General features: G+C 42.3%; 1 protein-coding gene across 50 annotated transcripts in view; it reads right to left on the reverse strand.

The window, feature by feature from the left end:
- Window positions 1-221: 221 nt before the first annotated feature.
- The window catches only part of ANK2 (ankyrin 2), a 386,902-nt gene continuing 371,324 nt past the window's right edge, over window positions 222-15,799 (reverse strand). For 21 of the 50 annotated variants that reach the window (XM_069459144.1, XM_069459140.1, XM_069459145.1 and 18 more), the window contains 5 exons: window positions 14,696-14,981; window positions 12,754-13,045; window positions 9,640-9,723; window positions 9,364-9,528; window positions 222-2,528 (listed from right to left, as the gene is read on the reverse strand). In XM_069459144.1, coding sequence (XP_069315245.1) covers window positions 2,514-2,528; window positions 9,364-9,528; window positions 9,640-9,723; window positions 12,754-13,045; window positions 14,696-14,981 — 842 coding nt within the window. In that variant the 3' untranslated portion in view covers window positions 222-2,513. Of the gene's footprint in view, window positions 2,529-4,996; window positions 5,089-7,769; window positions 7,953-9,363; window positions 9,529-9,639; window positions 9,724-10,229; window positions 10,323-12,753; window positions 13,046-14,695; window positions 14,982-15,799 lie in introns of all 50 variants that reach the window. The other 29 variants (XM_069459132.1, XM_069459125.1, XM_069459120.1 and 26 more) reach the window with 6 other exon arrangements.

Raw genomic sequence — 15,799 nt, forward strand, 5'->3', positions numbered from 1 at the left:
AATAATAAAAGTTCCTGGAGGGCAGAGACGAGATCTTTTCTATTCATCCCAGGGCTTAATACAGGGCTGGGCACGTGGCATTTTCAGTTACTAAATAAAAATGAGAAAAAAGAAGGCCACTGATCTCTTTCTGTCGGCTTCAGCTCGATCTTCTCTTTTTCATCACCTCAGATTCTCCTAAAATCACAGATGCGTCATAAAGAAGAACAAATCACTGTTGGCACATTTAACACTTGTACATTTTATTTAATTAAATCAGCCATTGTACACATTGCAGCTATGTATTGTTAGTGTTGTACTTTTTTTTTTCCATTAACTAATACATGCCCTCATAGATATATTCAATTAGTGTTATCACCATGGGAACAAGATGCTGATTCATCAACTGAAAATTCACTTCTTCTCACAGTATTCAAGTTTTTTGATAACACAGCAAAAAATCAAAATCAAAAAAAAAAAAAAGGTGAAAAACCATTATGTTGTTACACAGACATCATCTGCACTGCAAAGAACACAACAGAAATGCTTTTCTTGAGCTCCAGTGAAGGTTTTGACAAGAAGACCATAGGGTGTCTCAAAAAGTTCCGCTATGGGCCTCTCCCGTTTTGGCTGCCAAAGAATGTTTTATTTCCTACCCAACTGCCAAAAAGTGTTAGCATCGGAGGCTTAGATTTGGCCTGTGGGAAACCTCCCCAGGAAATGTTTTTTCTCTTGGCAATGTTACTTTAAATGACGAAGTGCCATTGTTTGTCACTTTTGTTTTCGACGGTCGGAGCAATGAGTCATTTTTGCACAACAGGAAAAGACCAGATAATTGGAAAATGTTCAATCCCCGGAGGATAGACTCTTTTTTTTTAATCTTTTTAGTTTCATCTTCATTGAATATACTTTCTTTAACAAATAACTGATTCAAAATGTATACTGTTTATATGAATATATTTGTGAATATATATATATGTTAAAATGCTACACAGCTTCAACCACTAGAGGAATAAGGACTAAGGACGTGGAAATCCCCCAGATTGTTTATAGTCCCTTCTTTGAAACAAACAGAAAAGTGCACAAATGCACTTAAGAGTTTCCAAGGGAGTGTGGATTTCAAATAAATAAACCAGAAATTTTAAACCCAAACCAAATTTGCGAAGATTTCTCAATCTCGTCTGCAAGCTGAAAACCAGACCCGGCTGGAGCGTGGAAAGTGTTCACTCGAGGTGGGGGGAGGGAAGAATGGAAACCATCAGTGGGATCAGAAGAGGGGTTTTGACTGTGGTTTTAATTTTTTTTAAATGCCACATGCAGGTATTAGAGAAGATAGAAACCTGGAAGAAAAAAAAAAGAAAAAAAGAAAAGAAAGGAAACCACTCCAACATAGCGAAGGAGTTTTAACCTTCTATGTCGTGGGTAAATCTTGTTTCCGATGAATTATCTACAGTGCAGTGGCCAGGAGAAAGTACCACCAGTAAGACAGTGTGGTTTGCTAAAGCAGCAATGAGAATTGGAAAACTACAGTAGTTATAGCTTTTAAAATACCCTGCCAGCGTGCCCAAAATCTAAAAGACCTGAAGATGCTAGAAAGCCGCTGATGCAGCTGCTAGCAACTAGATACCTCATGGATTCCTTCTCCCTCCTCCTCCTCCCTCTGTCCCCTCCCTTGGGGCGGCTGCTGGAAAGAGTCCTACGCATGGCTGGCCAGCACCAGCGGTAGCTTCTTAGTTAGGACCGTTCTTTGAGGTTATGACTCCATCTTTCACGAGGAGCAATGGCTACTCTGGAAGATGTAAGGACGTGATAGGTCTGAAGAGCTTCTTTTGCAGTAAAACTGTGTTAGCATTCGATTGTGTCAGCAATATCGTCGCGAACCATCGTTCGGCAATTTCTATTCCATGGTGCCCGGTGGCGTTAGGATAGGCAGTGGTTTCCATTGGAATCTGTTGTCCATCTGAGCATTTTGGCTATATACACGGTACGCGGACAGCCCTTGGAAGGGTCCCCACACGTCGCCACGCGAAGAGGTCTGCAGGGGAAGTTCTTCTGAGCAACGGATGGTCGTGGAGCTTGGGCAGAAGCGAAGAACCTAGGAGTGGCCGGTCCCCAGCGCAGCACGGACACAGCAGAGTGGACACAGCATCCAGAATGAAGGATGCCATCTTTGGTCACAAATTAGCTTCGAGTGGAAGAGGCTGGGGGGGGGGGGGGAAACGAAAACAGAATGCAGTGTATTTGCTAACAGTGGGCAACGTTGGGGTAGCCCAAGGATTCGGCTAGTTAGGTCACGCCTCTGACGAAAGAGGAAGCTGCATGTTGAGTGGATGTGTGGTTTCCGGTGGGACAATCGGGCAGCCCCTCATTTGGCCTCTTGCTTCAAGTCCTCCTTGCAGAAATGTCGCAGGAGCTGCTGGAGATCGTGCTGGAGGGCGTCCTGGGCTAGCGCTTCTGGGACATCCTCCAGGTGCTCTAGGTCAATGCGTTTGCCATGCTGGTCCTCCACGACAGCCCTCTTCTGTGTGCTGGCTTTACTCATGGTTGTCCTGCAGGAAAGCAGACACGAGGGAATTACGCTCTTTCTGCATTGCTCAGGGGCAGCGGCCAGGCCTGGGGGTAACCGTCACTAGAGCACGTACGGTCTCACCTCTGGACACTTCTATCCCACACTATTTAACTGCAGACATCTTTTCATGTCTCCCTATCAGAAACGATTCAAGAGATTTTTTTTTTTTTAACGTGTGTTTTGGGACAACAGGGATTTTTCAATCTTTAAGAAATAGTTCAGGCCGGGCGCGGTGGCTCACGCCTGTCATCCCAGCACTCTGGGAGGCCGAGGCGGGAGGATCGCTCGAGGTCAGGAGTTCGAGACCAGCCTGAGCAAGAGCGAGACCCCGTCTCTACTAAAAATAGAAAGAAATTATATGGCCAACTAAAAATATATAGAAAAAAAAAAAATTAGCCGGGCATGGTGGCTCATGCCTGTAGTCCCAGCCACTCGGGAGGCTGAGGCAGTAGGATCGCTTAAGCCCAGGAGTTTGAGGTTGCTGTGAGCTAGGCTGACACCACGGCACTCACTCTAGCCCGGGCAACAAAGTGAGACTCTGTCTCGAAAAAAAAAAAGAAAAAAAAAAAAAAAAAAAAAAAAGAAAAGAAATAGTTCAGGCCGGGCCCGGTGGTTCACGCCTGTCATCCTAGCACTCTGGGAGGCCGAGGCGGGAGGATCACTCGAGGTCAGGAGTTCGAGACCAGCCTGAGCAAGAGCGAGACCCCATCTCTACTAAAAATAGAAAGAAATTATATGGACAACTAAAAATATATAGAAAAAATTAGCCGGGCATGGTGGCGCATGCCTGTAGTCCCAGCTACTCGGGAGGCTGAGGCAGGAGGATCGCTTGAGCCCAGGAGTTGGAGGTTGCTGTGAGCTAGGCTGACGCCACGGCACTCTAGCCCAGGCAACAGAGTGAGACTCTGTCTCAAAATAAATAAATAAATAAATAAAATAAAATAAAATAAAATATAAATAAATAAAATAAAAATAAAATAAAAAAATTAAAAAATTAAAAATAATAAAAAAAACTAGATTATATTTTTCTAACTATTCAGCATCCATTATTTTTTTCCCTCCAAAAAGGCAAATTTCTGACTATTTCTGCTAAGAGCTGGTCGAAGCCTTTATAGCATTGGTATTAGGGGATAAGCCTCTATCATAGGACATTTCCTGGAATTTTGTCCAGTCATGTGTAGATGGATATGTTTATGAATATGCACACGGATGTGACCAAATGTCTTCAACGACGTATAAAGTACCGTAGGTCACAAATAGAGCTCCATAACTAACGAGCTGTGTGAACTGGATTGAGCTGTCTATATCCCTGGCTTCGAATTCACCAGCTGTCCCTGAGAACTTCAGATTAATTGGTCTCTAAATCTATTCCAGTTTGAAGATCTCCTGATGCTGGGCATGCACGGTTTATGTGGTTTCGTCGGAATAACTGGATAAAAGACTTAAAAGTTCAGATTCTAAAAGGCATTTCAACCTTAATTCATGTAGGATTTTTAACGTTCTATGAGAGCAATTACACTTTTTTCAATTCCTAGCTGCTGCTGTTTTCCACATTTGACTGGAGGGCAGAATTGTGACAGAACCTTTAATTTTGCTGTTCTAATTATTATGTTCTAAAGGCTTAAAATAGCTTTGCAGATTACTACAAATGACACTCTTGCTCTCCTTTTCAATGAAGTGCAAAGCACACTGGTCGCTTGAATTTCCACTGTGTCTTTTCACTGAGAAGCCGAGAACATTTTCTTAATCTAGAAGCTTCCAGCGCGTGCGAGGACCGGTGAGAAGCGGGGACAGACAAAGGGATCGTGCCCACATTCACACATCAAGTCTGTGATGGAGACAGAGGCAGCCCGTGCTGCTCCCAGCCCTAACGTGCTGCTAACTCCTTTCATGTCACTTGCTTAACTTGTCAAAGCCCCTGGTTCCAGCCTCGCCAAGTACACTCGGTGCCTGGGTATCAAACTCATGCTCTTGTTATTCGCCACACACATGCAGAATCATAAAGCGGCTTGTTAAAAAAAAAAAAAAAAGCATGTACCATTCAAAATAACGATTTGCTGAGATTAAGCTGAATGTAGCTGGTCACAAAATTAATTTGTGATCCCTTGATGACAGATTCTCCTTCCTGTGCTCTCCAAATCCGTCAACACAATGGAATCTCCCAGCTGGGTGGCTTCCACAAATCAGTGACTTGCTAAGACCCAAGGGGCCAGACTGCCTAAGCACAAGTTCACTGTCTCTCTGCCGTTCTATCGCTTGTAGAGCATCAAGAGGCCATTTCAGGTGTGACATTCTGAGAGATCACCGCTTGACCAAAGCCTAAACAGGCCAATCGGCAGTGTCCGAGGGGTTTTAAGGCATGTGTAGGAGCTCTGCCCTCGTTTTCCTAAAACTGGAAAACTGTTCATGGTGTTAGTTAGCAAAGCATCACCCCATGCTAACCCAAACCTTTTAATTATTGATCCATCCTCTTTCAAGATTTCCTTCTCTACTAAACTGGGGAAGTGGACTTTCATGTGGCTACCTGTGTAACTCAAGGCCTGAAGTGAGAAAAAAAGAAAAGGAGACAAAACTCATCATAAACCGTAGACTTTAAAAGAAGCTATTGCTTTACTTAATTCATAGTATGAAAATATATCCTCGAAATAAAAATAACTCCTAGAAGCGGATCTAAGTTTTGAGTTTTATTTAACGAGCGCCTTAAATTTCTCCCATTTGCGAGGGAGATCTGTGATATTACTTTATAAAAGCTGCTAATTAATATCCACGCGGATTGACTTTCAATTTCCTTCTACCCTTACCCATTCCTTTATACAGGGGAGACCCCAGTGATCAATATCATGACCAGAGGCAAAAACAAACAAACAAGGCCCGCAGTGTATAACTCAGATAATTGATCACAGTTGTCAAAATGTGAAAGCTGAAAAGTATTTAAATAAGGGATGTTTTTAATATCCCCATGCACTCATATATAGTCTCAATATATTAATATATTGTCAATGCAGTAGTGGACATACATACAGCATTTAACTTCAAAAATGTTTCAGTAGCAAAAATATTTTGTAGATGTTTGCATCTGCCCGTGATCCCTTAATCAAAACCTTGGGGCCAGATGAGCTTCAAAATTTAGATTTTTTTTTTTTTTCGTTTTGAATTTTAGAAAGGTGATATGACACATAGATAATCAGTCACGTGCCACAAAACAATGTGTCAGTCAGTGACAGATTGCATGTGTTCAGTGGTCCCGGAAGATCATAATGGAGCTGACAAAGTCCCATAGTGTAGTGACGTCCTAGCTGCTCTGACCCCATAGTGCCACACCTCGCTCACATGTCTGTGCTGATGCTGGTGTGAGCACACCCGCTGCGACCTTCCAGTGGGACAAGACGTGGCAGTGAAAGGCAGAGATATTGATGATCCTGACCCTGTGTAGGCCCAGGCTAATGCTTGTGTTTGTGTCTTGGTTTTTAACAAAAAAAGCTCAAAAAGTAAAAAAAAAATAAATAAAAATTTAACAATAGAAAAAATCTTATATAGGCTGGGCGCGGTGGTTCACATCTATAATCCCAGCACTCTGGGAGGCTGAGGCGGGAGGATCGCTCGAGGTCAGGAGTTCGAGACCAGCCTGAGCAAGAGCGAGACCCCGTCTCTACTAAAAATAGAAAGAAATTAGCTGGACAGCTAAAAATATATATAGAAAAAATTAGCCGGGCATGGTGGCGCATGCCTGTAGTCCCAGCTACTCGGGAGGCTGAGGTAGGAGGATTGCTTGAGCCCGGGAGTTTGAGGTTACTGTGAGCTAGGCTGACGCCACGGCACTCTAGCCTGGGCAACAGAGTAAGACCCTGTCTCAAAAAAAAAAAAAAAAAAAAGAGGAAACTCTTTATAGAATGAGGATATAAAAAAATATTTTTGTGCAGCTGTACAATATGTTTGTGTTTTCAGCTAAGGTTGACTGCAAGAAAAAGCAAAAAGTTAAAAGAAACTTAAAAGTTTATACAGTTAAAAAAATTATAGGAAGCTAAGGTTAATTTATTATTAAAGAAAGAAAACTTTTTTTTATGAATTTAGTGTAGCCTAAGTGTGCTGTGTTTCTAGTCTACAGGAGTGTACAGCAATGTCCTAGGGTTCACATGCACTCACCACGCACCGACTTGCCCAGAGAAACTTCCAGACCTGCAAGCTCCATTCATGGTAAGATCCCTACACAGGTGTCCCATTATTTTACCCCACCTTTCTCTGTTTAGGTGTGTTCAGATACGCAAATAGTCACCACTGTGTTACAACTGCCTACAGCACTCAGTACAGCAACACGCTGTACAGGCTGTAGCTCAGGAGCAATGGGCTGTACCACACGGCTTACGTGTGTAGGAGGCTACAGCATCTAGGTTTGTGTAAGTGCACCTGTGATGTCCCCACAATGACAGAATCCCCTAAAGATGCAAGTCTCAGAACGTGTCCCCAACGCTCAGCAGCACGCGGTTGTACTGCCTGTCACTAACACCCCAGAGCAGGTGCAGACGGCGTCCTGTAACCAAACCCATCTTACATTGACAGTAAAACACATGCATATTCACTCGAAGTAGGGAAGAAAAAAAAAAAAACTTCCTGGTATAATAGTTGCGTGACAATTTATTCCAAGTTTTGCTGCCAAATTAACTTGTAAAATTGGTTTTGATTTTCAGAATTTTTAGATTTTACCCAGGGTCTGTGGATCTGTCGCTGTGGGCCCATTTTACAGTGGTTGCAAACCAGGACTTAAATAATTCGAATTGCTTTTTAAATTCGTGGGTATGGGATGTATCGACAGTTTCTTTAATACCTATCACAGACAATATTTGAGAACATTAGCTAGCAAAAATAATTTTGCAAGATCTTAACTTTCTTTCCCTTGTGAATTGGGAGTTCAAGACACTTCTGTGAGTTTGAAACAAGATGTAGAATCGTGCCCCCAACTCCAGAGATTCTGAGTGTGATTTAGCGGAAGCAAATCCTGGGCATCCGGGTCTTTAAAAGCTCAACCGTGACACCCATGGACATCATAGGTTGAGGGAACTAATTACAGTGCAAGGTCCTCAAACAGGAATTCCGCTCCCTGGAATGATTCTGCACGCTTTCATAAATTAATGTATGGAATGACACAGTGACAAACAATTTTCTTTTCCAATGCAAAGTGAACAGAAGACACACAAAAAAAGACAAACTGATGAAGCTTCTATACCTCTTCAAAGTCATCTTTGGCTGAAGGCAGATCAGTAGCTAAACTAGAATCCCCCAGATGTTTCTCCATCCTCTCTCCTTGCACCACAGTTGTTTTGACAACTTTGCTGACTCTACGGCCTTCCACTGGTTCAGCCTGAAACTGTGACGGGCTGGACAGGACGCTGGGCTCAGACAGAGTCACCTAATGAATGAAGGACACAGGACAAACAATTTCTGGTTGCCAAACTGCAACTGTGATGAATTTTTTCTATGTTAAAAAAAAACCAAAAAAAAAAAAAACCAAACAAAAAAAAAAACAAACAACACAAGACTATAACGTTCTATACTGGCTTTCCAGAAAACACTATTTGGAATTAGAAAAGACAAACTACAAGCAATTGGTCGTATCTATCTGTATCTCCACTACACCAAATCAACTTGAATTACTCAAGTTCAATGAGTAAAATGAGTCACGAGAATGACTCTTGTTAATGACTCTGTCTGCTCAGTGCGTTGCAGACTTAATGATCTATGGGTGAACTCTTTGTTCCCATTTACATGGTTTCTTTTGGTATTACGAAAATAACATTAGCTCCCCAAAGGAGGAACTCTACAAGCTATGAGAAATTGAAAAGCAGATTTCTAGAGAACTTCATGTGTATAAGGTTAAAATTTTGGCCGGGCACGGTGGCTCACGCCTGTAATCCTAGCACTCTGGGAGGCCGAGGCGGGTGGATCACTCGAGGTCAGGAGTTCGAGACCAGCCTGAGCAAGAGCGAGACCCCGTCTCTACTAAAAATAGAAAGAAATTATATGGACAACTAAAATATATATATAGAAAAAATTAGCCGGGCATGGTGGCACATGCCTGTAGTCCCAGCTACTCGGGAGGCTGAGGCAGGAGGATCGCTTGAGCCCAGGAGTTGGAGGTTGCTGTGAGCTAGGCTGATGCCACGGCACTCACTCTAGCCTGGGCAACAGAGTGACACTCTGTCTCAAAAAAAAAAAAAAAAAAAAAATAATAATTTTGAGGCAATGAATAAATGGAAAGTGATAAGAATTTCACAAATCATTTTCCAAGAGAGTAAATATGCCCCTCAAAGAGGGAAGTAAAGCAGAAAGAAACAAATCAAGGAGTGTCTAGATCCTGACTTGAGTGACGCTGAAACGCAGACGTTTGAATATTAAATATTTATCTGAAGTGGCCTTCAGGAAGATGCCATGCCCACCAGGCACAAGGACCGCAATACATCTGTACACGGTCTCTTCATGACACACTGCTTGCCCTGCACACAAGATTTTATCCTTTCAAAAATGTGACTTTTGGATTCCTGCTGTGGTCAACCAGGAATTAAATAAAAAACAGACACAAAACGGACCAAAGAAATGCAATAAGTATATTGGCCATAAATCTCCCTATTTGAAAATCACACAGAATCATGACCCAAAAAAAAAAATAAATACATAAATAAAAATGAATGAGCACGTGAAAGAAGACAGCCACATACAAGGGACCAGTGAGGCCAATACGAATCAACAATCTCACGCATCGTGTTTGAGTGCTGTTTTGCTCTTCTCCATAAAATGAATTTCGGAGAATCAGGCGGTCTCACCTCTGACCGTTCGATGTCACTCTTCAATACTACGCGCTTTATGACTTTGGAGTAGCCGTCCCCTTCCTCGACGCTCACGGGCTCCTGGGGCAGTCCTTGCATGATGATCTCTTCTTTCTCGGTGCCCTCAGAGGACACGTAGCGCCGAATGATTTTCCTGGTGATCTGAAATACATTTAATTGATGCGTCTTGGTTTGGGGTTACACCACCACGGTACGGATGAATTCTAAACGGGAAGTGTGCAAGCAGCCGCGTTAGGATGCAGTGGGCGATACCTTCTTCACCACGGTGTGTCCCTGCGCGTCCGTGTATTCTTCCTCCGTGACCGTCTCCGGGGGTATGTCGGGCATGTCGTCCCCCTACACAGTTGAGAGAAAAGGGTCACTATGGAGTTTGGCACCGTGGCGAGGAGCTACCCGCCAAGTGCTCATAACGTGAGGAGTGTTAGAAAAGCAAAGGCCGTGTTGAGAAGCATTGCTGAGCTACCAAATCCTGTCGAGTAGTTTGTTTAAAACAAAACAAAACCAAACAAAACAGGTGAGTCAAAACATGCTTGGGATAATCTGCCCGAAGTCAGGCAAAACTTCAACAAACGAACAAAAATAGAGAAGCGAGAGGTGAGGTGGGTGGAATTGGAAAAGCCAAATCTTGCTCTTGCTGGGTGGCTGTCTCGGAGGTCAGGGGCCAATGTCATTACCACTGCGTTTCTTCACAAACAGAGCTCGGAAGAGTTAAGGGATCTGCTTTGTGATGGCCATGCACTACCCAAGGAGCATGCCAGGCCTTCATTGACCCAGGTCGCTCACTCTGGACGGATACGGGGACGGAGCTGTCCCTTGACGTGCAGGAATTGAACAGCTGGTACCTGAATAATCACTCGCCGGCGGACAACCCTGGTAGTTACCATGGCCTCCTCATCTGAGCTGGCCTCCAGCTCCCCTAATTCCTCTGTTAGCTCCTGGTGGAAGCATGGAAGCATTGTTTTGTTTAACACGCTACGGTACGACTTCACCACTGGTTTCTGCTTTAGACTCCACTCTGGAAGTCTCACTCATGGAGGCTTTGGTGGAAAAGTCAGCAGGGGGTGAACACAAATGCGTGCTGGTCTTAAACGTCAACGAGACTATGGTTTTATTTTGTTTAATGAATAAAAAAATATTCTGGAATTCTGAAAGCGATTGGAGAGACCATCTGTTAAAAGCTGTTCAGAGAAATGAGCAGCTTGCTCACGTGACTTCTTGTACTTAAACTCTCAAGTACTTAAAAAAAAACTCTTGTACTTAAACTCTTAAGTACTTAAAAGAATAACTAAATGTAAGCATAGAACTTAAGCAGCACAAGAAACACCTGTGAGCCACTGACACTTGGGCTTAGGCTTGGAATTATTAACCCCATGATATAAAAATATCTCCTACTTCTAGGAGAACTTGCTGCAGGAAGTCAAAATTTCCCATAGCTGTTATCTAGCAAGTAGTGTATCTCCTGACATCAAAAGAGGCGGTCTATGAATAATATTAGATTCATATTGCAGAGAAGTTGAGAAGCAGAGGCCAATCAGATTTTATGGGTCTGGGTCAAAGCCAGAGATGGGGCAAAAAACATATAAATGATTTTAGATTAGAGCATACATCTTAAAAGTCATATATGGAATTGCTCTTTCCTAATGAAATGTTATTTTTAAAAAAGAGAAAAATCAGCTAAATTCACTTAACATATTTTGAAACACGAAAGGTATAGTTCTATATTTGTCTCTGCTAAAGAAAGACATGTAAATTCTAAACCAAATTATACCTTGAATGTGATCAGAAATCTACTGTCTAGAAATATGGTCACCAAGAAAAGGGATTGGAATTGGATGCCCAAGTTAGTGAGAAGTTGCGGGTCAACATAGGAACCTTTAAGAGAGATAACTGGATATTCATCAAGAATAAGTGGAACAGAATAAGTATAAAGTATGTGGAATGTAGAATGACTTATCAAAGTTTATTTATATAGAATAGATGAAACATATGAATTATTCAGATAATTGTTTCAAGTCTGACTTCACTAAGTCTCTGGATTCTTAGGCTCAATTTGGTAACTTTTAAGCCCAGATAGCAGGTATGAAACATTTTTATTGGTATTCATTTAAGCCCCAAATTTGAGAGATGAATAATTCTGTGCAAAGTAAACTTGGAAGAAAAATCCATTCATGGGATGAACTGTTTCAGATAACTGTCAAAATCAAGAACGTGGTTCTCATTTGCCGGGAACTTTCCTAATTTTAGCTATGATTTTAGATAAATCCTGGTAGCAGACGTCACCATCAAGGTGACAAAACAAGTGTATGTCCTAAGCCCAAAATTATGTTGCATCGCTTGACTTGCCCCCACAAATTTCAGTTTTCTCATACAGCTCATCTTTTACTACTCGGCCTTAATTAGTGTTTTAAAAACACTTTGAAATATAAAATGTATATAAAATATAAATTTATTGAATTTATAAAATTTTATAAAATTTAAAAAATGTATAAAATATAAATGTTTCTGAAAGGAAAAAAAATATCTCATTTAACTTATATTCAGTTTAATTCAAACATGTCTCACACTGTCTTGTGTGTAAGAATCTTCCAGGGAGTGACATAAGAATGCAGATTCTTGCTCCCTCTCCCTCCCAGAGGTGGATTCTGATTCTGATTCTGATTCTGGACTTCTGAGGAGGGATCAAGTTCCCCAATTCATTGCGAGGCATGTTTGGGGAACAAATGGTTTAAATGAATTTCTTAACACGGTCCCCACTCCTCTTCACGACTTTACAAGTCAATGACAAAGGAAATGCGATAATGCAATCACATGCCACCATCCGGCATGTGGACATTCCTGAAATAAATCTAATGACATCTAATTTGGAAATTATCCTTCCTCTAACGAGAAAATGCATCTGGAGAGCCACACCCGGCCCGATATCCACAGGTTGTGTGCTTATCCCCCGCTGGCATCCGCCAGGACTGCCCACACTGGCCACACCCCATGGCTGCCAGTTACTTGACACTCTGTTCATCTCGACCACTAGCTTTCGTGCCTAAGTTTACTAATTTTAAAAAGCTACATCATGTCACATATATTGTTTCACTGCAGTTTTCATTTTTCTTTGCCAAAGCATGTCCAATGATAAAATGAGGGCTTCCGGTCAAAGAGCTAGTCTGGGCACGGTGTACCGTTTCTTCTGGATTCATCGGTGCTCAGATTTTAAAAGGGATTGAGGGTTTCCATGGCTCAGATGAATGAATTTGGTAAAAATTTTTTGTCTTGACATGAAAAAAATAAACCACCTGAGAAATGGAAACTGAAAGAAGGTTTGTAGCTTCGTTCCAGATCGGCAAGGACGTGGAGAGGAAAGAAAAGTCTTACCTTTTCAAAAGCTGTATTTTCCTGGAGTCTTTCCAAGGCCTGTGGCTGGTCACCAGCAGACTCCACTATCACAAGGCTCGTCTTCTGCAGAGAACTCTCCTCCCCTTGCGCTGGGTGCTCTTCGGGCTCCTGTACTATGGGAGAGCCGCCCTGCCCACTGGGCACTGGCGTGTGGGGGTACAGACTCTCCCCCTCAGCAGGGCTACCAACTTCCTCAGGTGTCTTGCTGGGAGAGCCAGGTACTGCCGTGGACTTTTGAATCTCTAACACTTCTGTTCCTGGGGATGTCACACTGGAATGAAAAAGCCAAATGATACCTCAGGGCCATTTGCATTTCTCCTCCTACTCAAGAAAGGGAATCGCAAGGGAAGATGGAGTTCATCTTCACAGTCCGTGAGGGTCAAAAGAGTTTTTGTAAATTTGGCCAGGAAAGGAAATTTGAAGCAAAATAATGCTGTAGGATACACTGCCAGAGTTGTAGCTCAGGGGTCTAGCAGTGACAGAGAGTGATGTACTCGGAAGATAAAAATTATCCTAAAGTGCATTACAGTTATCTGACCTCTACAAAGTGCATGTGTCACAAGTTCATCTTTTCTTTGATAACTCAATATTGAGGAGTTGAGTTTTAGATAGCAAAAATTTATAGATAATAAGGTTTTTGAAGCAAGAATCAAATTTGGCAGAATTAAATAAACCTCCATGTTAATACAGTGGTCATAACTGTATATACAGGAAAATTCCTATTGTACCTCTGAAAAGCTATTTTACTTAGTAGAGGGATCGGTTGACTCTGAAATGTTTTCTATTGATATAGTTTGGAGTTATTCCAATAAAACCTTTAATAATCTCAATTACTAAATAAGAAAATTTTTTGCCTTTTCTCCCCCCCCCCAACTTTTTTTGGTAGTTAGTGCAATTTTCTGTCACTTTATAGATATCAAATGGCCAGCGTGCCTCTCTGTGATCTCCACTTCTGTCTGTCTCTCTCTCTTACCTCTTCTCACCCCTGAAACCTACAGGGAGAGGGGAGGGGGCCTCAGGGGGAGAAGAGGTGGTTTCATTGCCCATTTCCCCTTCTTCTCATGTCAGTGACCCCAAAACAAAACTTACTTCATGACAAAGGAAATACCATGATGCAATCTCATGAAACACGATTCTCAGATTTCAGGGTTGGGGACACGTTTGCCATTCTCATGATCTGTCTTCTTTCTCTGGGCAGCCAGTGTCACTTAAACAACTCTTTGTCCTTTGCTTCCCTAAAGCCCTGAACTTAAATTTTGAGCCGAACTGTTGCTCTTCAGCTTCCTTCAGCCAGAAACTCTCTAAAAGCCTTGTTTTTAGTCCCATCCCAACTCCATCCCACCTCATTTTATGGTCTTGTATTCTGTGAGAATAATTTGTATTGCATTTCTATTTCTACGGTTAGCCAACTTATAGCTGTGTTGAAATATGCCATGGACAGCTGTCCCTACACCGTCACTGTTCCCACTCCACACCAGCCATGCACGCAGCATGATATTTGAAATGTTACAGAGCAAATGAGGTGCAGCAACACTGCAAACAATAGCTGCTTCATCTACATGACAGTTGACAGTTTAAGCAATGCTTCCACGGGCATCTCTTTGACCTTTGACGCCGTGACATGAGTAGAGTATTATTATCATAATTTATAGGTGTAGAATGGAGATTCAAAACACTTAAGGGCTTGTCCAAAGTCACAGAACTGAAGTTGGCTCAAGCATGTCTATGTTATACAATGTGATCACAACTATCTCTTAAATGTCACACTTTTTCTTTTTTCCCTGTAGCTCTGGCATTTGTTATTGGTAGGGTCATTTTAAAATTATTTATGAACTGGTTATGCTTATATATGCCTGGCACCCTGGCCACAATCGCCTGTTTCTCTAGACGCACACGTGACAAGCTTGCTTGAGAAACTCACAAGTATTCCTGTTGATGCTCAAGAGATGGCTCTTCGGGCAGGTCTTGCATTTTCCCTGAGAAATCCTGTTGCACTTGCTCCTTCTCAGTTTGGGCAACGAGTCCTGTTGCTGGGCTGTCTCCCTCAGTTTTGGGGATGGAATCCTGAAAAGTGGAATAACCGACAGAAATATCTTCCTCGGAGACGATGGGAGGGTGATCACAAGGCTCGCTTCCTTTGGAAACAGCTTGCTGCTCTTTCTGCTTGTGCTGGGCGGCGCATAGCTCCTCCTGAAGCACTGAGAACCCTAAGGAACAATTTAAGTGAAGTATTTAATTGAAGCTCACCTGTATCAAAGGGATATTCATCAAGTAACTACTGCTACGTGCCATGTCCTGAGATAGGCCCATGGGCTACAGAGATGAACAAGACACGGGGTCTGCCTTCAAGAAGCTGATCGTGGAGGGGCCCAGGCTAGGAAGAGCCCACCCAAATGCAGCGGAACTGGCTGCCAGTCAATGGATGTGAGAGCATCCAATGCGGGGGTAAAGAATTTAGAAAGGAAATGCAGAGGGTGATATCTTAAGCGACCTAATAGTAAGTAGGAGTCAGCTATGATGGTCAAGGCATAGAATCTATGGGGTAAGAGGAGTCAGGGTTAACAATGATGATAATAAATAAGAGCTAACACATGCTGATTTACTCCATCAGGTACTGTTCTAAGTGCTTTGCAATATTAATTTGTCTAATCCTCACTGCAGTACCCTGAGGCAAGGATTCTTTTGCTGTAGAATCTCCTATGCTGGGTTGCAGAATTTCGTTATATCCAGGGCGATGAGAAGCCATTGGAAGAGATTTAGCAGAGGAGTCGTTGACATTCATCGATTTATTCATTCATTCCACAGATAGATACTGAGCATCAACTATGTAGTAGGTGCTGTTTAGATGCTGGATATATAGCAGTGAACAAGACAGAAAAAGCTTTTGCCCCCACTGAACTTGCATTTCTGCAGATATATGATAAATATTAGTAGAAGAGTAAAAGCAAGGGTATAGAATAAATAGTGCTAGTATTTTAGACAGACTTGTCGGGAATTGCTCCCCTTAGGAGGTGATATTTAAGCA

This window comes from Eulemur rufifrons, chromosome 26, assembly GCF_041146395.1.
Source record: "Eulemur rufifrons isolate Redbay chromosome 26, OSU_ERuf_1, whole genome shotgun sequence".
NCBI classification, from domain to species: Eukaryota; Metazoa; Chordata; class Mammalia; order Primates; family Lemuridae; genus Eulemur; species Eulemur rufifrons.